At 39.4% G+C, this 25,229-nt stretch overlaps 1 protein-coding gene across 2 annotated transcripts in view; it reads right to left on the minus strand.

Moving 5' to 3' along the window:
- LOC127448470 (receptor activity-modifying protein 1-like) overlaps positions 1-25,229 on the minus strand; it is an 83,554-nt gene that overhangs the window by 27,114 nt on the left and 31,211 nt on the right. For both annotated transcript variants that reach the window (XM_051711011.1, XM_051711010.1), the window contains exon 2: positions 20,903-21,038. In XM_051711011.1, coding sequence (XP_051566971.1) covers positions 20,903-21,038 — 136 coding nt within the window. The remainder of the gene's footprint in view (positions 1-20,902; positions 21,039-25,229) is intronic.

A 25,229-nucleotide genomic window follows, 5' to 3' on the forward strand; every position in this document is an offset into this window, starting at 1 on the left:
CAGACAAAGGGCTCCGCTTGCGTGTTTGTAAACAGCGGGTCGGCATTGAGGAATGTGAAGTCCGGTTTACGGTGTGAGATCGCTGAGCCAATGTCCAAAAGTGTTTGTCTGTCGTAGACAATAAGGCAGGCAACATCCAAGACAAAAAACATAAGAATTGTAAACAAAACAAACAAACCATTGCTAAGTTGTGTCGGAGCTCGCAACGCAGCAGCCATACTCGGCGCCATCTTGAGTGTGTGTAAACCGCTAGGCTACACCACCAGACACATTCTGTATTATTTTGAAGAAAGAGGCTTATCCTTAAAGTGTTCTTCCTCAACAAACAGCCAATTGTGTCTATTCTGGTACAGGGGGTCAGACATGCTGTTATGCTCAAATTACAATGCCACATTTCTCATCATTAAAACTAGCTGCATGAGAGGAAAGATTTTGAATATCATTGTTTTGGTTTTTGGATCTCTAAAGAAACAGTGCATTCAACTGAGGAGCTGTTTTGTATCAGAAGAACCATACGAACAGTGATCCAGATGATGATGCAATCTTGGTGATCTAGAAAAGACGTTCAAACATTGAACATGCGTCTATCTGTCTTTCATCTGTAAGGAACACTGCAGCACTTAAACAAACAATTGATCTCTGTCCCCGGGATTCTGAAAGGGCAGTGAATTTCTGAAACATACTGTAAATGTCACTCTCACACTCTCTCTCTCTCTCTCTCTCTCTCTCTCTCAGAGTCATTAAGTGTCATCAGACAATAAACGGCTGACAATGGGGTTAAATGCTTTCAAGAGAAAACAATTTCGCTACTGGAAACAATTTCACAAGCACCTGGGCTATAACTATAATTTCAGAGGTGTGCATGCTTTTGGAAACGTGCACCTTGGTATCAGAACCTGAAGCCTGGGTCTAAGGACCAGTTATTAAAGGAATGTTCTGAGTTCAAACAACTTAAGCTCTATCAACAGCATCTGTGGCTCACTGTTGATTACCACAGATAATAATTTTGACATGTCCCTCAGTTTATAGAAGCAAACCAAACAAACAAGTGTGTTAAAGTAAAGTTCTTACAATGGAAGTCAATGGGACAAGGCATTCTGGAGGATTGAAACATGAAATATGCAGCTTATTATTTCTTCCAAACTTCAGAATTTTGGATCATCTTATGTATGTTATATACTGTATGTAATTCCTAAGAGTGGATGTAAACTCCCTCTCTGGTATCCTTGCACATGTGAGTTTTAGAGGCTTTACTGGCTTTATATGATCATGACAGGAGTTTGGAAGATTGCATACAGTCTACATAATCACAAAGGAAGTTGGCATGTTTCTGAGAGTTCTGGTAATCTAGGATTGGCCACATTATGCAGACTCACCAACAAACGCCATCACCAATCAGACATTTTTGTAATGACTCATGTATCGAGCATGTTTGCCTTCACCTGTGGTGTGACCGGAAGCATGTTGCATTAGCAGAGTAGGAGACCCAGGTTCAGATCTCGCATTGAAACCAGGAACTTATCGTGTTCGCATAAACAGTTCCTCTAACATTACATTTTTACTCCACTGATGGTTAGGATTAGGTTTGGAGTTTGGGTTGGGGAATACAGATTCCTCCTTTCTACATTACATCCAGTACAGCTGAAAAAAAAAAAACTTGCTTCACACTCATATTTGGCACCCCTCCCTGGACATTTCACACGGAAAATGAAGCTCACTCATGCCCATACGCCCAACAACAGTTACTGCTTTGTCCACTTGGGGGCAGTGTTTCACATTTCTGTAAGCATAGACCGATTTCAGCTAAAGAAAAGTGAACCTGCTGTTTCCGTATTTTACTGAGATCAGTCTGATATGGTACGACTTCGCACAGACAACACATTAGCCTATCGCACTATCACACTAGCCTCATGTCAACAGGTTTAATGTTTAAGTTGTGTGGTTACGCTCAGTGTTGTGCCTTGCCTCATAGACTTTAGAGCATTAAAGTAAACTCTGTTTTAGCTTGCTCTCTCGTCCCACTCTGTTCGAATGACACGGTAGCCTATAATCTTCCAATCATACAGCTGTAACTGCTTTTTTATTATTATTGTGGAACCCCAGCTTTTCAACAAGAATTATTTAGGCTTTACTCACTACTGTGAAGTTTCAGAGCACTTACCATAAAATGAGAAAACTGATGGATTGTTTGTACATAACAGTTAATTTCAAGTCGCAATAATGTACTTTTTTGAAAAAGGGGGCATCCGTCATCTGAGGGCGCTTGCAGATTAGACAACTCTGTTGATTATAATGGGAGTGAACTTGTTAGTATCATTGCTTGTGAGACAGGTCAAAGTGATGTGATTGTGAACTACACTGTCAAATAAGTTCTGGTCAGTGGCAACTGCTTTAAGACTACACAGAAAGGGGGCCTGGGTAGCTCAATGATAAAAAGACGCTGGCTACCACCCCTGGAGTTCGCTAGTTCGCTAGTTCGTATCCCAGGGCGTGCTGAGTGACTCCAGCCAGGTCTCCTAAGCAACCAAATTGGCCTGGTTGCTAGGGAGGGTAGAGTCACATGGGGTAACCTCCTCGTGGTCGCTATAATGTGGTTCGTTCTCGGTGGGGCACGTGGTGAGTTGAGCGCGGATGTCACAGTGGATGGCGTGAAGCCTCCACACGCACTATTTGTCTGTGGCAACGTGCTCAACAAGCCACGTGATAAGATGCGCAGGTTGATGGTCTCAGACGCGGAGGCAACTGGGATTCATCCTCCGCCACCCGGGCTGAGGCGAATCACTACGCAACCACGAGGACTTAAAAGCACACTGGGAATTGGGCATTCCAAATTGGGTGAAAAAGGGGGAAAAAATCCCCCCCCCCCCCCCAAAAAAAAGACTACACAGAAAGCACTGCTTCCCTGGAATTTTCTGTAGCAATGATTAGCATAAAATATGTTCACATAATCTTTCTAAAGATCACTCTTTGTGCATTTCAATCTTTTAGCAAATAAAATTGTCACCATCACCATTACGCTGTTCAAGTAGCACAATCCGCTTTCTTCTACATGAATATATCCATAGAAGTCAGAGGAACCATGGAGTGCTATTGAAGCCATTCTTCAGTGGCAGTCTATAGCAGATACCTGTACCATTCAAATCAATGGCACAAAATATTAATCTTCACAGGACAAGAGGCTCTAAACATGCACTTTAGGGTCCCACCTGGACGATGTGCTTCTCTGGGAGGTTATGGGAGCTTCATTGGCTCTATTTGTGTTGGATCTGCATCTAATTTGCCTATTGGACATTGAGCTTTCAATCAATGTATTTTTGTCCCACCTGGAAGCCCAGGTTCTCTATATGATGATTGGTTGAGCTCTCAAATGGGTGAGTTGACCAATATTTGAAACAGTGATGTATGTGATTGACAGCGTTTGAAATGTAAAAGAACCACTGTTGAGCGCATTGTGTTCTGCGGCTTGGAGATACACGCAGTTATTTGCAATCTGACATAACATATTTATTTCAGCTATTTCATAATCGCTTATTTCGTCTATTTTGAAGCAAAAACAGCTTAGAGCTCAGTTAATTATTTTGCTAAGAATTTGCGCAGTTTGAGTAGAAGCTAGAGCAGCTTTGGGGAGCAACATTGCAGATACCAAAAACAATGTTCTGTGCTTCCCCACATTTGAAAAGCACCAGCCACCACTAATTCTGGTGTCTATCCCAAACCAAATTATTCCAACCTGATCTCATGAAAAGTCATATAGAATTTAAGAGTTGGCTATTTCGTATGATCTCGCATGATTTTGTTTGCATAAACTCGTACGACTTCATCACATGCAAATTCCCGGATGTCTAATGCAGAAGTAAACGCGAGTTCTGGGCACAGGTGTTAAGGACATGCTTATTAATATTATGCCATTACCCAAACCCCTTATCTAAACTTAACCAATCAGTAGAGTGTGTAAACATGATAGGAAGCTGTTGTGTGTGACAGAAGCAAGTAATTGTCACATATTAGATGGAAACGATATACAGCGACATCATTGGCTGTAGAGAAAGTCGTAGGAATTCAAACGAGTGCAGTCGCACAATATCATACAAATTAGCCAAATTTAGAAAAGTTGTTAAAATCCTGACGATTTTGCTGTGAGAGTGTGTTGAATTATATATAACAGCGTTCCTTGCAAGCATCAGCATGGTTTGGACAATGTCTTTGTGGTTGTGATGGTTAGATTTACCACCCTTATGTTCATATAGCATTGAAAAGAATAAAAACAAATTTTATTGTAGTTAGAACACTTTATTTCAATTAATGATGGTCTGTGAACCAGCAATCCCTGCTTTGGTTATTTCAGTCAATCTTCTCAATATCTTCTTTTTCCATCAACGAAACGGTCACTTGTCTAGATTTTTCTCCTTTAGTGACTCTCTAAATTTTCATCTACTCAAAAATGCAAGCATGTGACTGGTCCATCTCCATGCGGTCTCATCAGGGATAGGACAACAGTTCACAGAGGGCCCAAAGAGTCAGAACTGCTCAACACCAGATGGTGCACACAGAAATGAAGGGGACTATGAGTGAGGAGACCTGAGCTGGAGTTACAGGACCTCAGAGGTATTATTGGCACGAGGAGGACAACCTCCCTCATGGAACAGATTTCTAAAGAGGTCAAAGGGGGCACTGCACCTGGTGGATGGAAATATTTCACAATATTTTCTGCCATATACTGGGTGCACTGCACTCACATGGCCTGAAAATATGCCCCAGTCTGGATTAATAACCGGTTAAGCTACTTTGAGAATGTCTGGAAGATTGTATGCTGCTTTTTAATTTTAGTCTAACAAAATTGTGTAAGATTTTGTCTATTTATGATTTTAAAATGATCAAAAGAATAGTTCATCCAAAAATTTCATTTCTGTCATTATTTACTCACCATTATATCATTCCAAAATGTATGACTTACTTTCTTCCACAGAACACAAAATGTGAATTTTCTAAGAATATCTTGGACAATCGTTTACTCAAGGATGTGAATGAAGAATGGGACTGACAAATGACAAAAAAAGCAACATGAAAATATCATAAAAGTGGAATCATATAATACATTTGGTGAGGAACATACTGATAATAAAGTTGTTATTATATAATTTTAAATGAATAGCCATCAAAACATTACAGTTTTATTAGCAGACTAATTACACCCTTCAAAGCATTTTTGAACACATTTGTCTTGTCTTTGTGTCTTGCATTTGGAGCGTCAACAAGACACATCAAACCTCATAAAATGTCAACAAAACATGATGCCTAAATTAAATCTGATTAAATAACAGGCAAATGTTGGTTAAATTTTGCCTTGTGTGTAATTTAATGCATGTAATGAACCTTTCCAAATGTTTCCAAATGCCCTTTTGCACATTGTTTTCTTAACTAACCAGATACTAACCAGATGCCAAAATAGTATTGATAGATATTACTACCAATATACACTAAACTTACTGCCTCAAGACACATTGTCCCAGGTCAATAATTCCAAACGCCATTAGTTCTTGCGTGTCTCGTGACCACTGGCGTAGCCACACATGGGCCTGGGTGGGCTATTGCAACCCACTGAAATTCAGGCCCAACCAATCATTGTCTAATTGTCTCCTTTTTTCCTGCCCCTAAAGCACTTGTTTCTCTGAGGATACGTCACTTCCTGTTCCTGTTGCTGCTGGCGCCTAGCTCGAGTCTGTGTTTGTAGCCTGCAAGCTTTTTATAAGCATCGCTTATCTATCTGTTTTCAGCTTTTAATCTTTAATCACTGCCATTTTTCAGCATGCATCAAGTTTTTTTCCCCGCATTATTCTCTTATCGTGATTCAACTGCGTGCATCCGCTTTCTTTTTTTATCGTGATTAAACTGCGTGCATTTTACCGTGCGCACCCGTTTTCTCCTCTGTGTTACACTGATTATTGCATCGATCTCAAAGAACTGCTTATCAAGAACAACCATAACAACAAACAATTGTGCGAGAGATTCACATCGATCTCAAACCCTCGCCACTCAGGAACAACCAACAACAACAAACAATTGCAGTAAGTCATGGCATCCGCTCATGTTATTGTTTCCTGCATTACATGCCACATGTTTATTATAGCTTTTTCCATCAGCAGTGGGGGATTAACACGTGATAAATGTAAGGAATTAGTCAGGCTGATAGAGAACATTAATGAGTTAGAGACACATATCCAAACGCTAGTGGAGGTCAGTGAAAAAGAGAAGCCGGTAGATACTGTTTCGGATGCGGGTAGTACAGCGAGCAACACAAACACTTTGGTTCTGGCTGTAGAGCCCCTGCAGCAGGGCATTTGGGTGACATCTCGGTGGCATACTCGGTCAGCAAAGCGACACCACTCTCTTGTTCCTGTTAGGGTTTCCAAATTATTCTCCCCACTCAGTGATGCACCCTCTGAGAATCATAATGAAAGAGCCTTGGTCATAGGTGATTCTATTGTAAGGAACATGGAAATAGAGATTACAGCCACTATTGTTAAATGCATTTCGGGGGCTCGGGCATCTGATATCAGATCAAATTTACAAGTGCTGGCTAATGCTAAATATAGATTTTCTAAAATGATTTTTCAAGTTGGCACAAACGATGTCCGGCTTCGCCAGTTTGAGATCACTAGAGATAATGTTAAAGAGGTGTGTGAACTTGCAAATACAATGTCAGACACTGTAATATGCCTCCCTGCTTGTCGTGGTGACGAGGTTTATAGTAGATTAGTGTCACTGAATGGCTGGATGTCTGAGTGGTGTCCGGAGAATAGAATAGGATTTATAGACAATTAGAAGAGTTTTTGGGGTAGAACTGACCTGCTAAAGAGAGACAGACTCCAACCCACCAGGGAAGGTGCCACTCTCCTCTCTAGTAATTTGGCTCATAGACTTAATAGTGATAGTATTTGACTAACTGGGGCCCAGGTCAGAAAGCAGACAAACTGTCTAATCCAAACATCTGCTAGCTGCCTTGAGACGTCACACAGGTCACATAATCTGCAACACATAGATACTGTATCACCTAGATATCATATAGAGACTGTGTCTGTTCCCCGAACTACCAAACACAAAACTTTCACTACATTTTTTTGAAAAAAATGGATTAAGGTAAAACTTGAAAATAACAACAAAAAAAAAATTGAAGTTAAACATCATATAAAGGTAGGGCTACTAAACATTAGATCTCTTACAACCATGCACTAATTGTAAATGAAATTATTACAGATCATAGTTTGGATGTGCTCTGTTTGACTGAACCCTGGCTTAAACAGGATGAATATACGTATTAGTTTAAATGAATCTACTCCCCCATGTTACTGTTATAAACATGAGCCTCGTCTGAAGTGTCGAGTAGGAGGTGTTGCTACAATTTACAGTGAAGTTTTTGGTGTTACTCAGTGGGCAGGATATAAGTTTAAGTCTTTTGAACTAATAATGCTTAATGTGATACCATCAGATACAAATAAAAAATCGTCTTTTGCCCTTCCTACAGTATATAGATTACCCAGGCCGTATTCTGATTTCCTTGCTGTGGATAGAGCTTTAATTGAAGGTGACTTCAACAATCATATAGATAATGAAAACGGCACATTGGGATTAGCATTTATTGATATTCTCAACTCTCTTGGAGTCAAACAAAATGTGACAGGACCAACTCATCGCCATAATAATACACTAGATTTAATACTGTCATATGGAGTTGATGCTGATACTATAGAAATTCTGCCACAGAGCGATGACATCTCAGATCATTACCTCATCTTTTGTATGCTGCGAACAGCTAATGTTACTCAATCTACACCATACTATCATTCAGGAAGAACTATTCTTTCAACCACTAAAGATAGCTTCACTAATAATCTTCCAGATCTATCTCATATACTCAGTAAGCCACAAAGTCTAGAAGAATATACAGAATAACAGAAAATTTAAAGACAGTCTTTTCTAGCACTCTTGATAGTGTCACCCCCCTTCAACTAAAGAAAATTAAAGAAAAAATCCCCACACCATGATACAATGATCACACTCATGCTCTCAAGAGAGCAGCTCGGAAAATGGAGCGCAAGTGGAAGAATACAAAATTAGAGGTATTTCGCGGTGCATGGATAGTGTCTGTAGCAACAGACAAGCACTAAAAGGTCAGCATATTTGAGCAAACTCATAGAAAATAACCACATCAATCCTAGGTTTTTATTCTTACTTTGGCTAAATTGGTTAGGAATAAAGCCTCAACTGAACCAGATATTCCGTCGCAGCACAATAGTAATGACTTCATGAATTTCTTTACTGATAAAACTGAAATAATCAGAAATAAAATTGGAATTATGCAATCGTCTGTCACAGTACCTCAGAAAATAGTGTCTCATAATTTTCCTCACGAGCAGCTTCAATCCTTTGCTGTCATAGGTCATGAAGAGCTAACAAATCTTATCAAAACATCAAAAGCCACAACATGTATGTTAGATCCAATACCAATGAAGCTCTTAAAAGAGGTATTTCCTGAACCTCTTCTTAATATTATTAACTCCTTGCACTGTTCAGGACACAGACACACTCACTGAGTTTAAGTCTAGACTAAAGACTCCTCTATTTGGCCAGGCATACACCTAATTTATCCATCAAATCACAATTGGGCTGCTTTAGTTAGGTCTGCTGGAACCAGAAACATTTATCATGATCTATATCTCTGCAAAAAATAAACTGGCATCTACATTAATATATTTCTATTTGTATCCCTGTCTCAACCTTGGGATTCCTATCCCAAGGTCACCAGAACAGGCCAGATCCAGCTTCGTTCCTGCTTGGTGTCGGACTCCACTACTACGCGTCTCTGAGTGATGACGACTAAATGCAGCCAGTGCCAGCCAGACATCACTTCAGTCTACAATGGACTTCAGAGGATGAACTGATGCCAACTCCAACCATAAGACATGGGATACTTCATATGCCACTGCCTGAACATTAGATTAAGGATAGACCTCATCGAAATGACAGGCTGGTTGGCCTCACTCATCTCTGCCTTCATCACCTTGGTCTAATGATGGACTGCACTCCTGAAATAGAATACATAGACTATCAATTAATTGCCAAAAAAGCCTTCATCAGCCAACTAACAAAGGATGATGCATCTATGTAAACTTCTGCAGTTAATCCAGAATGGACTTCAAAGACATTAGTCATTAATCTTACAGTTCATACAAAATCTTTGTTTAAACACTAGCCCTTTACACTTACTTATTTTACTCATTTTAAACTATGACTTGCACTGCACATAAATGAGTAATATTGGCATTATATTCATGCTGTTAGCCAGAGGGGAACTGGCCCCCACAGTGAGCCTGGTTTCTCCCAACATTTTATGGAGTTTTGTGTTCCTTGCCACAGTCGCCTTCGGCTTGCTCACTGGGGTTCTAAATACAATTATTATTTCATTATTTCATTATTTATTTTATACATAATTTACAATTACACAATGATGATTCTAAGACTTTATAGATATTACAGTTTTCATTTCTGTTAATGCATGATTTTCTGTAAAGCTGCTTTGAAACGATGTGTGTTGTGAAAAGTGCTATACAAATAAAAATGACTTGACTTGAAATGACTCATGCCCCTGTTCCCCTAACAGCCAATAGCTTACTGGCCTCATACCACAGACCACTAATGTCAGAGGCTGTCAGGTGGGATAATATCACACCAAAGCTTTCAAAACAGCAGCAGCTCAAAAAATAAAACCAGATCACTTTCCTGAAGCTACTGTAAAACACCCTATGTGGCGATGAGATGCGCATTCAGTTGACAGGCATCCTATATCGTGCAGCAGCTCCAACCATTTTTTTTTTTCCTGTCTAATAAAATATTTGTTACAAATGTCATATATGTAAATTGACTGCTATTATTTCATTCATTTATATTGAACCCTTTCGCACGTGAATTTCTCCTGTCCTGACTGATCCCTCAGTGTGAGTTCTTTAATGCATGCTGTAATTTAAAAAAATGTCACCATACACTTCACAGCAGATGCACTGGAGGACAGATTATATATTATCAAACATATAATGTGGTTTTTAGATGTTTATAATGATTAATAATGATAGATAAGATACGATCACAAACACAATTACCATGTTAGCACTGGCATATTGTTTACATTGCAATGCAGCATGGGATTCTGAGTTCATCATAGAAGTATAGAAGTTTCTAAAAGCCTAGCTTAAGCTGACTAACTAGTTTAGATATTATGCACTGCATAAAACAGCAAACTCCTATGGTAACGGCTTTATGCTTTAATGTTTGTAACATAAAAAATAAAGATATTTTGATGTTGAAAAGACTATTTGAGCAGCTGATTCATTATGGCAGCTGCTTCAGTCCTACTTTGCTGGTAATCAGCAGCATGAATGCAGATCGCATCGGTTTTATCATACACATCTGAGCCCAGCCTAGTGTAATCATTGTAATCATCACCAGTTTGATCATAGATGCAAAAATGTTAAAAAATCTTCTAACCTGTTCATCAAAACAAGATCGAGTTGACATTAGATACTGAATTAAATAACTTAAGATGTTAATATGCTCTCAAATTCCTAAGACTCTAACTACATCCACTTTATATTCTAAGATATAATAATGTTAATTAAAAATACCATGTATGATTATGAACTTTATATTCATTATTACTTCTATCCGTTGCATCAGAAGCTTGTGACGCCATTCATAAGCAACACTAAAAAAACATTTTTGGATGATAAAATATGTTCTCAAAACTCCTAAAACTTTTAAACTCCAGCCTCATTATTTTCCCCATCTGTCTAAAATAAAATTATGTTATTTCCAAATATCATTTGCATGAATTTATTGCTATAAATTTTAGGTAAACAGTCACAAGCATAGATAGCTCTGAATTTCTCAACCTCCAAACCATTATTTATTTATTTTTAAATCCCCATTTTTCTCCCCAATTTGGAATGCCCAATTCCCATTACTTTGTAGGTCCTCATGGTGGCGCGGTTACTCGCCTCAATCTGGGTGGCGGAAGACAAATCTCAGTTGCCTCCGCTTCTGAGACAGTCAATCCATGCATCTTATCACGTGGCTCGCTGTGCATGACACCGTGGAGACCCACAGCATGTGCAGGCTCATGCTACTCTCCGCGATCCATGCACAAATTACCACGCACCCCACTGAGAGCGAGAACCACTAATTGCGACCACGAGGAGGTTACCCCATGTGACTCTACCCTCCCAAGCAACCGGACCAATTTGGTTGCTAAGGAGACCTGGCTGGAGTCACTTGGCACACCCTGGATTCTAACTCGCGACTCCAGGGGTGGTAGTCAGCGTCAATACTCGCTAAGCTACCCAGGCCCCCTCCAAACCATTCCTTAACACTTTATCTCTCTCACCTCACTGTCACATGAGAGATGCGACCAAGTGAAACGAACAGAGATAATGAAAAATAAAGTAATTTTATTGACAGTAAACCACAACAGAGACTGTAGCAGCAATACCCATTTCTGTCATTTTCATCTGTGCAACTAGCAAATAGTACTGGGAAAACAGACCAAATGGTTCATTCTGTTTAAAATGTCCATTCTACAGTAAATCCCCCAAATCCCCCTATTGTCCTAATAATCAATATTCAATAATCAATATAAAATATCTTGTCATGATCCTGCCTTTTTGTCTTGTTTTATTCTTGTTTTGGCAGGATTGTGACAGTTTCCTCCACCCATCTCTCAGGCTGTCCCATGAGCTGTTGTTTTCCTCTCTTCCTCATGTTTCTCACAGGTGCTACTCTGCAGCACAATCAGCATTGCCATAGCAGCGCTGATTTGTGCTGCTCGTGATTATTGCCAGCACCTGTCCTCAATCTTCCCTTCCTCTATATATTCTCTCCTTTGTCTTGTCTTCCCCGTCAGATAGTTGTGTTTCATTCTGTTCCCCTGTCTACTCAGTCGGTTCCTGTGAGTTCTTGTTTTATTATTGGTTTGTTATCTTTTCCATTTTGTCTTGCTTTATATTTATTTCTCCCTTGTGAGTTTTTTGTTTGTATTTTGTTTTGTTTTGTTTTGTTATATAAACATTTATTCATCTCCAGTGCTTGGGTCCTTCCTCCAAATTCATGACAGAATGATCTGACCAATTATGGACCCAGCGGAGATGAATGTTTTCTTTTCCCCCAATCCCAGTTTTTCTGTTTGTCAGAGAGTGGTGTGGGTCAAGAAGCTCTATGGGTTACGGCAGGAGGATAAGTCTGTGTGAGGCTATGCTTTTGAGTTTTTGCCGTTGTCCTCGGATCTGAGATACAATCAGGCCAACCTGACTGAGTGTTTTAGGGAGGGTCTTAATGAGCCCATTAGGTCCTGTGTCCAAGATGAGGGTGAGGATGGAGACTTTCTCGAGACTATCAGGCTGGTCATGAAATGGGAGGCGGTCGATTCAGCCTGTGTCTCGGGAGGTTTCCAGTCTTCATCCCAGTCCAAGGATGACATCATTCCCCCACCTGAGGCAGACATCTCATCCATTTCCTCCACATACCGGAGGAGGAGGAGAAAGAAGCCTAGCCCGTCAGTTGAGCTTGCTGCAGCCTTCCCACCCATTCCCGCTTCCAATCGCCAGGAGGTGGCGGCTGTTCCCGCTGCCAACGGCCACGGAAGCCGTTCCCCTGCCGCTGCCAGTGCCAATGGCCACAGAGGCCATTCCCCTGCCAAGTCTGTCCAGTTCCCTGAGCCTTTCCAGTTCCCTGAGACTGTCGACGAGCCTATCCAGTTCCCTGTGGCTGTCGACGAGTCTGTCCAGTTCCCTGAGGCTATTGACAAACCTGTCCTGTTACCTGTTGCTGTCATTGAGCCTGTTCAAGTCCCCGTGTCCAATCAAGTCTTCTAGTCCAGTCAAGCTCTCACATCAAGTCAAGCTGGTATGTCAAGTCGTCATGTCCAGTCAAGTCATCCCATCCAGTCAAGACATCACTTCCAATCAAGCTGTTATGACAAGTCAAGCTGTCACGTCAAGACAAGTTGCCATGCCAAGTCCAGTCACCACTTTTTGTCAGGTAAATACACCAAGCCAAACCACACGTCAAATTGCCCTACCTATTCAAGCAAACACTCCAAGCTAAGTCAAGCCACCAAGTCATGCCATCAAGTCAAGTCATCACTGCCATGCCAAGTCAAGTTATCTTGACTAGTCCAGCAGCCAAGCACAGTCCAGCAGCCAAGCACAGTCCAGCTGCCAAATCCTGCCAAGCTGCTATATCCTTGTCCATCCTGCTGGCATTGCTCTGATTTGACCCCCCGGCTCCTCCCTGGTCCATCTCACCGGCACTATCATGATCCAACCTGTCAGTGTCTCCCTGGTCTGTCTTGTCGGCACCACCCTGGTCCAACCTGTCGGCTCCTTCCTGGTCCATCCTGCTGCTGTCGCTCTGGTCTGACCTGCCAGCTCCTCCCTGATCCTTCACGCCCACGCTATCCTGATCTGTCCCGTTGGTGCCACCCTGGTCCGTCCCGTAATGCCACTCTGGTCCAACCTGCCACCTCCTCCTTGGTCTATTTCACTGGCGCTATCCTGGTATGTCCTGTCAGTGTCTCCCTGGTTCATCCCGTTGGCGGCACCCTGGTCCATCCTGCCGGTGCCATCCTGGTCCTTTCCACTGGTTGTTCCCTGGATCTTACCTTATTCCCTGTTTATTCTGCTTGGACTCATGTTTTTTTTTCTTGTCTGCCTTGTGTCATTTAGTGCCATCCACCTGTTTCCCGCCACCCTCCCTTCCCGTTGTCAGGTCTTTTGTCTAGTTTTATTCTGTCTTGTTTGTGGGACGCCTGGGAGTTGTCCCTTGGGGGGAGGGGGTACTGTCATGATCTGTCATATCAATTGTTAGCCACAAGGCCTCCTAATGTTCCATATTACACATGTAATACACATATGACACATATTACATCCACACAGTACTGTCTGGATGTACTCAATACTCAAAGACACCTATTGTTGATTGAACTTTTAATATTCCCAAAATAGACAACATTTTGTAAACGTCCTAAATACGCCCCTGGAAACAATTAGCTAAACATTTAAAATGTAAATAAAGGTTTACAGCTCTCATGCAATCAATCATTTCTTTCGGCCCACCTACACAAAAGTTTCTGGCAATGCTACTGCTCATGACCGAATATGCATACGGTTTGCTAATATGCAAGTTTAAATATGCGACACATTAGGGCACATTAACATACTGTAACTACGGCAGAGGGCAAGATTTTTAACGACTTGCATTTTGTTCCTCATACAAAGCTATAATATGACTTCAGGAGACTTGGAATATAACACACAAGTCATACAAACTACTTTTATGGGACTTTATGGTGCTTTTTGTCCTTTTTAGAGCTTGACAGACCCTGGTCATTGTATGCCTTTGTTGTATGGAAAAGAGCACCATGGACATTCCGCAAAACATCTCCTTTTGTGTTCTATGGAAGAAAGTCATTTGAGACATAACATAAGGGTGAGTAAATGATGACAGAATTTTCATTTCTGGGTGAACTATTCCTTTAAAAGGTAATGACCTAGAATTACCCAAAACCAGAACAGTGTCTCCAGAAGCTGGGTTTATGTTTCAACTTTGACCCAGTGTTTGCACTTTATTAAACCTGTGGGATCTGTTATGTGCTTGTTAAATCAGTAGTACAATAATCAACATAGAGGTTTTAACATCTGGTCCTTAACTGAATTCTTCTGAACAGCAGAAGTTGTTTTAGATCTATACCTGGCTACAATCCTATCTCTGCTCCCTCGTTTATATTTTAAAAATTAATTTTGCATCATCTCTGTGCTTTAAGAGAAGTTTATTGAGCACACCAGCACACATAGGAATGACGCCTGGCAGGGCAGAATGGTGGATTTGTAGATTACAGGTTCTCTCTAAAGGTTTAAAGCGTCATTGCCCAGATGAGACAATTTGCTGAAGTGCAATAGTGTTTGCCACCTCTAATCGTTTGTATATAACCTTCATTACCTGCACTTGACTGCCCTTAGAGCTCAATAAGTCTTACCTCACCATTTTCTAGGCTTACTGGAGACCACATGTTGTTCTAGCATATTGCTTAGATCTGATCCAAGACCTGTAAATGCCCTAGACAGTGCTTTGTGCATTATTAAGTAATGGAGTTGGACGACCTCATGATGGCAGCCAAGCTTTTTCACAGGTGAGAGGGGTACTTGAACCTGTCCCCAGATCAGGGATGCTTTTCCTTTCCTAAAGAATCTACTCATGAGCCTTGTGCTTTACAGAACAACAAAAATTATTTTGTACAGTAGCTAAACTAAATTAAACAAAACCTGTTTAACAGCTAAATTTTTATCACCATGTGGATAAATCAATCAAATGATTTCTTCTATATGTAAATAAAGACATTTTGTCATTCCATAGGAACAATAAATAAATAAATAAATAAATCACAAATTATATTTCTTTAAGATCTATTTAAAATATATATATATATATATATATATATATATATATATATATATATATATATATATATATATATTTCTCTTAAACAGCAATGAGTTTAGATTCTGTGTTTCAGAAGATATCTCAACAATGTCACAAACTATGCTTATATTTCTGGAATACCCATCTGTAATCAAAAGTCAGAGATCTTCAATAAGAACAAAAACATTTCTCATCTAATTCTTCCAAGACCAAATTTATAATTCTATACTCTGTTAAACCAACTAATTCATGTCTGTTTGTGTTATTTAAACGCCCGGCTCACACCAGAAAAAAAATAAATAAATAAATGCTTCAGTCCTCTCTGTGCAGTTTTTGTTTGATAGGCAATAGCACTTAGAATGTGCAGAAGCACAAAATGAAATGCCAGAGGTCAAGGTCATCGCAGTTTATAATTACCAACCATTAAACACAGCTAGCAGAATCTATGACTCATTGGTTAAAGGGAATTGCACAAAGCAACCAAAACAGCCAGGCTTTTAATAAAGGTGACATAATCAGGCAACAAGGCGTTATAAATAATAATTTTGTGTCAGAAATAATGGCACAATTTAACAACAACTGGAGGATTCATTTGTACTGCTGTACACAATCCTGGATGTCTATAACAAATTACAACATGAGTCAACATAATTTCCCTATAATAATCTCTCCAACTGAGTTGTTCATTTCTCAACCACATTCTAGTAGGGATGTTAGTGAGGTCGACTAGTGATTTTATCTAGATTTGTTTTCCTAGTTTTTGATGCTTTCATATTTTTAGCGGCAGTGCTTTAAAGGAGATGAATTTAGAGACACTCCTCTGAGTTGGTTTTAGTTTGGTGACAGATGATTTAGTTTGCTTGCTAAAAGTAAATGTTAGACAATTTAAAACCTTAAAACTTTAGAGACACTTTAAAGTTGTGTCTCTAAATTCATCCCCTTTAACACACCACCGCTACAGCCATTAAAGCAGAACTTTTGTAACAAATTCACCATTTTAATCAAACTTCAAGACAATTACTGTCAGTCTTCAAATCTCCTGCTGTGAGCAATGTTCACATTATTATGTGTTACTTATGAAATTGTATGACTTTATGTTTTATTCACTTATTATATTTTTATTTAATTTGTAGTATTTCTTTTAGCTACTTATGAACATTAAAGTTATTATAATAAGTAATATTTACAGTTGAGTATATTATATATATATATATATATACACTATATTGCCAAAAGTATTCGCTCATCTGCCTTTAGACGCATATGAACTTAAGTGACATCCCATTCTTAATCCATAGGGTTTAATATGACGTCGGCCCACCCTTTGCAGCTATAACAGCTTCAACTCTTCTGGGAAGGCTTTCCACAAGGTTTAGGAGTGTGTTTATGGGAATTTTTTACCATTCTTCCAGAAGCGCGAGGGTGTTGGACGAGAAGGCCTGGCTCGCAGTCTTCGCACTAATTCATCCCAAAGGTGCTCTGTCGGGTTGAGGTCAGGACTCTGTGCAGGCCAGTCAAGTTCTTCCACACCAAACTCGCTCATCCATGTCTTTATGGACCTTGCTTTGTGCACTGGTGCGCAGTCATGTTGGAACAGGAAGGGGCCATCCCCAAACTGTTCCCACAAAGTTGGGAGCATGGAATTGTCCAAAATCTCTTGGTATGCTGAAGCATTCAGAGTTCCTTTCACTGGAACTAAGGGGCCAAGCCCAGCTCCTGAAAAACAACCCCACACCATAATCCCCCCTCCACCAAACTTCACAGTTGGCACAATGCAGTCAGACAAGTACCGTTCTCCTGGCAACTGCCAAACCCAGACTCGTCCATCAGATTGCCAGATGGAGAAGCATGATTCGTCACTCCAGAGAACGCGTCTCCACTGCTCTAGAGTCCAGTGGCGGCGTGCTTTACACCACTGCATCCGACGCTTTGCATTGCACTTGGTGATGTATGGCTTGGATGCAGCTGCTCGGCCATGGAAACCCATTCCATGAAGCTCTCTACACACTGTTCTTGAGCTAATCTGAAGGCCACATGAACTTTGGAGGTCTGTAGCGATTGACTCTGCAGAAAGTTGGCGACCTCTGCGCACTATGCGCCTCAGCATACTCTGTCATTTTACGTGGCCTACCACTTCGTGGCTGAGTTGCTGTCATTCCCAATCGCTTCCACTTTGTTATATTACCACTGACAGTTGACTGTGGAATATTTAGTAGCGAGGAAATTTCACGACTGTACATGTTGCACAGGTGGCATCCTATCACAGTACCACGCTGGAATTCACTGAGCTCCTGAGAGCGGCCCATTCTTTCACAAATGTTTGTAGAAGCAGTCTGCATGCCTAGGTGCTTCATTTTATACACCTGTGGCCATGGAAGTGATTGGAACACCTGAATTCAATTATTTGGATGGGTGAGCGAATACTTTTGGCAATATAGTGTATATACACACACACACACACACACACACACACAGTACTGTGCAAAAGTCTTAGGCACATAAGATGTTTCACAAAAACATTTGTCTTAAGATGGTTATTTATATCTTTAGCTGTAGTGTGTCAATAGGTCATATACATTTGAAACTCCCAAACATTCCGTCTGCAAATAGAATAGAAAAGAATAGAAGAACATGTAGTGCTGCAACAGATGGCATGGCCCCACAGAGACCCCCACTGAACATTGAGTCAGTCTGGGATTACATGAAGAGACAGAAGCAACTGAGACAGCCTAAATATATAGAAGAACTGTGGTGAATTCTCTAAGAAGCTTGGAACATCCTATCTGCCAACAATGAAGAAAAACTGTGTCCAGGTACCCTAGGAGAATTGGTGCTGTTTTGAAGGCAAAGTTGGTCACACCAAATATTGATTTAGCTTTTTATGTTTACTATACTTTGGATGATGTTAATTGAAAAATTAAAACTAATTATGGCACTATTTTTGAAGAAATCCTCACTATGCAAAATTTTTCACAAGTGCCTAAAACTTTTGCACAGTACTGTATGTATATATATATATATATATATATATATATATATATATATATATATATATATATATATATGTTATTATTATCATTTATTGACTAGGGTAAAACAACTCAGGTAGTTTCATAGAATTCCCTTCAATAATTTCCAGTACTGTAGTGCACTGTCAGCAATTCGCACCTTGGCAAGAACCACTATAGAATGATACGGGTTGAGTCACAGCGGACAAACAATGTCTGAAGGGTTGATGACAAGGACATGCAGACCATGCTGGCCTTGATCCGACAGCTTAGACACCAGTGTCACCTTTCTCGACAGTCTCTTTCTCAGAGATATAGAGCACAACAGCTTTAGTCAGAGTGAAGAAGTTAGTTTGAGGCCAGTTGTCATGGGCACAACAGTAAAGGCAAGACAGTTTTTCGTGTTAACCTGAGAAAGTGAAAGTTCTTCCATATCATGTTTTCCTGGACACCACAAATAACCTCCTCCATTATGTCACAGACAGCTGGGCATATGGAAGCATTCCCAGGAACGGTGCATGCCTGGAGCTGTGCCACATGGTGCACTTAATCTCTCTGAAATATGTGATAAGATGGGAACCTCCGTCTTCTCTCTTACCAAGAAAACTCTGCACTTCACAGACCTTGTCATGAAGTGTTCAAGTATACATGCATTCCGTGTCAGCTGGAAGGTGGTATTACACTGAAAAAAGTTGTTAAATGAGTGCTGACCCAAAGTGACTATGATGCGAAATGTGTAGGGGAAGTAGAGAAATTGGCTTGGAACATTTCTAGTCCATTTCGCAGACACTACAAATTGGCTTTTAATGTGGCAGAAAACATTTCAATATGCTCTGAAATCATTTCTTCATGCACCACAGCACCTCAAAATATTGTCTAAGCATTTTTCCCCCTCAGCTATGCACAGGTAATATGCATTTTTATAATATAATCAGAACTTATTTATTATGTAAGGAGTAGATGAAGTAACATTATTGATTAATGGACACCAGAGGTAGTAATGTGTCCACGATGTAAAGTGGAGTGACCGTTAAACCTTGGGTGTGAGTTAATTGTCAATAATTCACTGTTCCTTCATTAATTATTTTGCTTTAGCCACAGTTACAACATCTTAGGGAGTTTTTCTTTGCGAGTGCTTATTGGGAGGTTTCTAAGGTGCTATTCTTTGTAAAGCTGCTTCGGAACAATATGTATTGTGAAAAGTGCTACACAAATAAATTGAAATTGAAGTGTACATATGTTTATCATAAGACCTTTTTCAGGTTTTCGTCACTAAAACACCCTTGTGTGTAGGGCTACATCCTTACGGCACTGATCAAATATCTTGCTTAGAAACAGCCCAAGCCACCATTAATTGTACAAAACTTTGTAACGATTTGGAAAGAACATAGTAAACTGATATGGACAGCCTGTTCTCATGAAATTTAAGTGAACATGACAAAGTTTTTGCTATTCAAAATGTACATGCTGTGTATCACGTTTGGCTGCAGGTTTCCAGTGAAATGTCCAGTGGGGGGCACCAAAAGCCAGTGAAATTGTGTCGTATTCAGACGAGGTTTTAAGGTGAATTTTAGATAATATATTTTTTAAAACATACCTCCCTAACCTAAAATTTTTGCCTGAACCAAACCAATAGTGTTTTAAAATATAAATGAGATGTTTAAAAAAGACATCCTTACCAAATCAATGCCTAAACTTAACCATTAGTATTTTAAAATGAAGAAGCGAAATGAAAAAGTGCATCTTCTGAAGCAACCACGTCATTTCGTGCCTCTCCTATGGCTCTGTAATGTCATGTGTCCGCTTGAGTTCATGGCAAGACTTGAATCATGGTGCTCTAACTCTAAGGCCAATGCCTTATCAGGTGAGCTACCGAACAAGCTAATATTTTTTAAATATGTGGGTGAGTCTTAATACAAGCATAAAACATTTTTGTTTTTCAAAAGATGTGTTTGAGTAAAAATGTGTGGATTTCATAAAATAGCAAGGTCTGAGTAATAGAGAGAAAAATAAGTATTTAGAAAGTCATAATCAGCCATTAAAGTCATGATTTGAGTGAAAGTGAATAAAACACACAGCTGTAGCGCCTCCAGTGTTCATTTCTCCTGGAAACTGCAGGGAATTGTACATGGAGACACGTATAACAAGTTTTGCAAATGTAGTCTATAGTCACATTTTCACTATAAGACCAGGTTGGATATGGACTGCAATGTGTTCACCAAACCTAAAGCTACTATCTTGCTGTAAAGTAAAAATAAATAAATAAATAAATAAATTATTGGGATCTGTCAACCAATCATAATCAAGAATTTAACAATGTTTTGTTAGAACATCATAATAAAAGCTCAAAGTGACATATATTTTGCACTCACTCTACTGTGTCCTCCCAGTTACACCACTGATGCTGATCAAGAACCTCCATATCCAGCTTGAACTTGGCCAGGCAGAATCCCTCAATGGCATATTCATAGTGGCTGCTGCATGCCGCCGTTAGCACTGACAGATTCACTGTAAGAGAGGAACAATTGGATGAAAGTAAAGTTGAAAAATAATTCCTTTATACTGCACAGAGCACTGTGCTAAGTACAGTAAAATTGTATGCTGTAAATTATGTTGTTGAGATCAATGCAAATGGTGGCATAAGTTGTGGTGCCCATAAATGGAGAGCATAGGTAAAAGTTTTGCTTAAGAGTCCTACATCTCCTACAAAGATCACAATAATTTCACATATCTCCTCCAGAGTTTCAGAAAAGATCTCAAACACGTCTCAAACTGTACTCAGATTTGCCAAGATACCAAAGTATGCAATCAAAATTCAGAGATTTAAATAAGAGTATTGCATATGTTCAATACTCAAAGATCTAATCCAGTTTTTCCAAGACCAGGATTATCTGGGCTATGTGTGTAGTGTGTTAAGTGTGAACACAACTTTTGTTTGTTTTTGGTTTGTTATATTCTGTGGTCAGTCAACAGCATGGCAAAGACACCATCAATAGAGCTTAACTTGTTTTGAACCTGGAGCTTTCATTTAAAATTGAACACCACTAAAGATTACCAGCAATCATGCTGTAAATAATTAGTTGATTATTTTCATTTTAAATTAAACAATACTCTGCTACAAATCAAGTAGCATTATAAGAGTGTCTGTTAGCAGGAGTCTGGAAAAAAAGTGCAGAATACTGGAAAAAACGTGAGAAGAAATAATAATTTAGGAGAGATGTAATTGGTTTAATGTGCAGCTCTTGGAAAAGTAATCGCCTATTAAATGGTCCAGCCATTGTCTGATTGTGCTTTCCTTTTATGTCCTCTGCTATATCCCTCCTATTTTTTTTACAGAGCGCCAATAATGGTGTGGTAGTTGCCCTCAGTGCTGTAAAGAAAAGTGACATCAGCATGAGAGATGGGCTCACAGTCATAGCTGCACAGTCAGGCACTCCCCTCGACTCACTGTTAGTAAACAATGCTCATCACATCAATACTGTGACAGGTGAGCCTCCCTCAAGAAAAGAAGATAGGGAAAGAAGCAAGCCTGAGGAATGTGTGTGCGTGCATGTGCGTGTGTGATCTAGTACAGAAAAATAAAATAAAATGGATGCATACAGGATTCCTTTTCAGGATTTGAGAATTCTAAGAGAATCAAATAAGATCCTTTTGATAAACGGAATCATTACTTAGAGTCGGAAATGTTTTGTCTTGTGCTCACAACCAAGTTATCATCTACTGCATTCCTGCAGTGATGAATAAAGTGATTCTGATTCAGAATAAATAAATCTGAAATAGAAACAGTAGAATCTAAGAAGTTCTGCACAACCTATGGCAACACAACTTCCTGGAAAATAAAGCTACCTGGAAAGAAACATTTGCATGCATCCTGTTGCTTTTCAAACAGAAATCAACTGCTATAGGCACAGTCCTGCCACGTTTAGAAAGCTTGCATCAAGAAATGTTGCGTGACCGTGGTGTTGTAAACTTTTTACCTTTGGGCATTAACACCAGCCTGATGATACAGTGCACTTAATATTGCAGTTCCTCCTTTAAAGCATCTCAGTGACTCACTGGATTTTACAACAAGAGCAATGTCTGCACTGATACCTCTATAGAGATAAATGTTTCTGCAGTTTGAGTATCCTTCAAGAGATAATGTTCATTTTTTTGTAAGATTGTGAATAGGAGCCATTGAATTTCATATATTTGGGAGGAATGTGTTATTCACATTTTACATATGTTTAAAGTGACATCACATTCATAACTTTATTGTCAATTTATTTATAAAGTACAATTAAAAACGAGTGCCTGACCGATATTATCGGCCGATATTAGCCTTTCACCGATATATCGGTATCTGCGTATATTTTACCAATATGCGAAAACAATGCTTTAGAATTGGTGTCATAGCATAGTTTGTCCAACAGAGCGCGCTCCGACTCCATTGTTTACAGAGCTGACTCTGATCTGATGGTGGCTCTGCAGACAGGGCGGAGTTAAGCGGTGTCTCGGTAAGTGAACTAGTTTGTGAAATACATACTGGAAACTTAATAAACAATGACCCCATCATTTTCCCTTTTCAATATAATTAATATAACATTAACCTTGTCCCTGACAACCATGTCACTCATGTCTGTTTGCTGTTAGCCAGCTATAGTTTGTCAGTGCAGTCAGTAATGTACCAGACTGAAAGGTAAACATAAGAGCATCTTTTTGCAGCTCAGCAGACAAAGATGCGGTGGTGGATTGTGTCTGATGAGAGTTGATTTCATGCTATGTTGTTACGTAGTTGGTGAGACACAATGCTGGAAAGTAAATAAAGTCCATCTTTTACTCTCCGCGACAACGAGCTTATAGCTAACTAGCTAATCACATAGCTACTTTCAGTAACTACGTTTCCATCCAAGGATTTTTTGTGAAAAAAGTTTTAGCGCATCAAAATAAAGCTGATGGAAACGCAAGTTATCGCTAAAATTTCACAAGTGTCGATATAATATTTTTCCGTTTAACTCTAGTGCATAAACTCTATGTCGATACATGAAATGTTGGGAAAAATTGGTTTGGAAACACTTTTTGTCGAGAAAATTGTTATTAAATCAAAAATTTAGTGTCACATGACAGAGTTTACCCCAATCGTTAGCCTGTGTTAATCATGACGACAAGGTATACATCCTTAAAAGCCATTTTATTGTACGTGATTATGGTTTGATCTGAACGGCATAAAGATCCGATCACTGGAAACATGACACTTCCAGGAGTACCAACACAAATTTCTCGTATCAAGACATGCACATTGACAAGTGCACGGAGAACACTGAATGGCCACTGTTTGCGATTAATTTAATCGCGGCAGACATCCGTTTATTTATTAAAGTTGCTTTTACACACCATTCAAATTAATAGACGGCAGTCACGATTAGCCCATAATACAAAAAACATATCATTTCTGTGCACAAAGATGTTTTAAATTAAAAATAAATACACAATACTAGAAGAAAAGCTTCAGTGTGCTTTTTTGGAACACTAACATGTAGCCCAATTCTATTAAATTATTGTTTAGCTTACTTTTGAAAAAATGCTGGCAAAATTCCCTGTATTAAATATAATAAATTACCAAACAAAAAACGCATTAAATAAAATTAAAAAAAATACCAAACGAAAAAAATTATATTTTTAGACCTTTATATGCCTTTTCTTTACACAAACTTAAATTAGCCGTACCCTGTTCTGTAGACGAATAAAGTCGGCTGAATGACATTTTCTGCACTTCAAGACTATAAACGATCAGAACTATTTGTCCAATGCGGAGTTCACTTTCAGAAAAGGAGCTTTTGAACCTCTTAAAACTTTTAAGTATTTTAAATCTAACCCTCTTTACCTCGGATCGCATTTGCTGAGCTTCTTCAGAAAATGTAAATTGCATTATGACGCTAAATCTACGGGACATAATGCAGTTGAGATGACAATGCTTTAGATTAGATGATTGTTCAAAATAGCTTATTAAATATCAGAAATGCATCATATGTAAACCCTGATATTACACCGCATACATTTTTCTTTAATAGCTGTGCACACAGCATATACACATCCATGGATGGTCCTTATACTAAAACTGAAAGTTTCCCCACTACTTGGTGCAGGTTGCCAGCTTAAACAGGGCCATGACAATTCGCTTTCAGGTGAGAACCGGTGGCAACCTGCGATAGGCGCAACATCAGGACCAATATTACAGTCCTATCAGAAGGGCAACTGATCCCTTTTAATTGCAATTCCTCGTCTTCTGATTGCATTTATTTGTGAATTAAAATGACAGTAAGCTGTCTAATTTCAATGAATTGTCTCAATACTCTCCCCATTTTACCAAAACTTCGGAGGAAAAAAATTAGGGACATCTGGGAGGCGAATTAGCGATAAACACACATTTCCGAATGGAAACGGCTTAAGGGCACATTTCTTTTGTGATATACCAAAACATAAGCGACAAAGTGTTTTTTTTAGGCATGACATCATCACGCACACCATTTTTATAGATAAAAGGCCATTTGAATGGAAACAGGCAGAAGACGGCAAATTACGCAAACATTTTTTTACGCATTTTCACGTCGATAACAAAATAGCGCAAAAAGTGGATGGAAACTAGGCTATTGTTGTCAGCTGAGTGGAAGCTAATGAGTAAACATGTATTCACCAAACTGTTTTATTCAGGATTCACAG

This window comes from Myxocyprinus asiaticus, chromosome 11 (genome assembly GCF_019703515.2).
Source record: "Myxocyprinus asiaticus isolate MX2 ecotype Aquarium Trade chromosome 11, UBuf_Myxa_2, whole genome shotgun sequence".
Lineage (NCBI taxonomy): Eukaryota > Metazoa > Chordata > Actinopteri > Cypriniformes > Catostomidae > Myxocyprinus > Myxocyprinus asiaticus.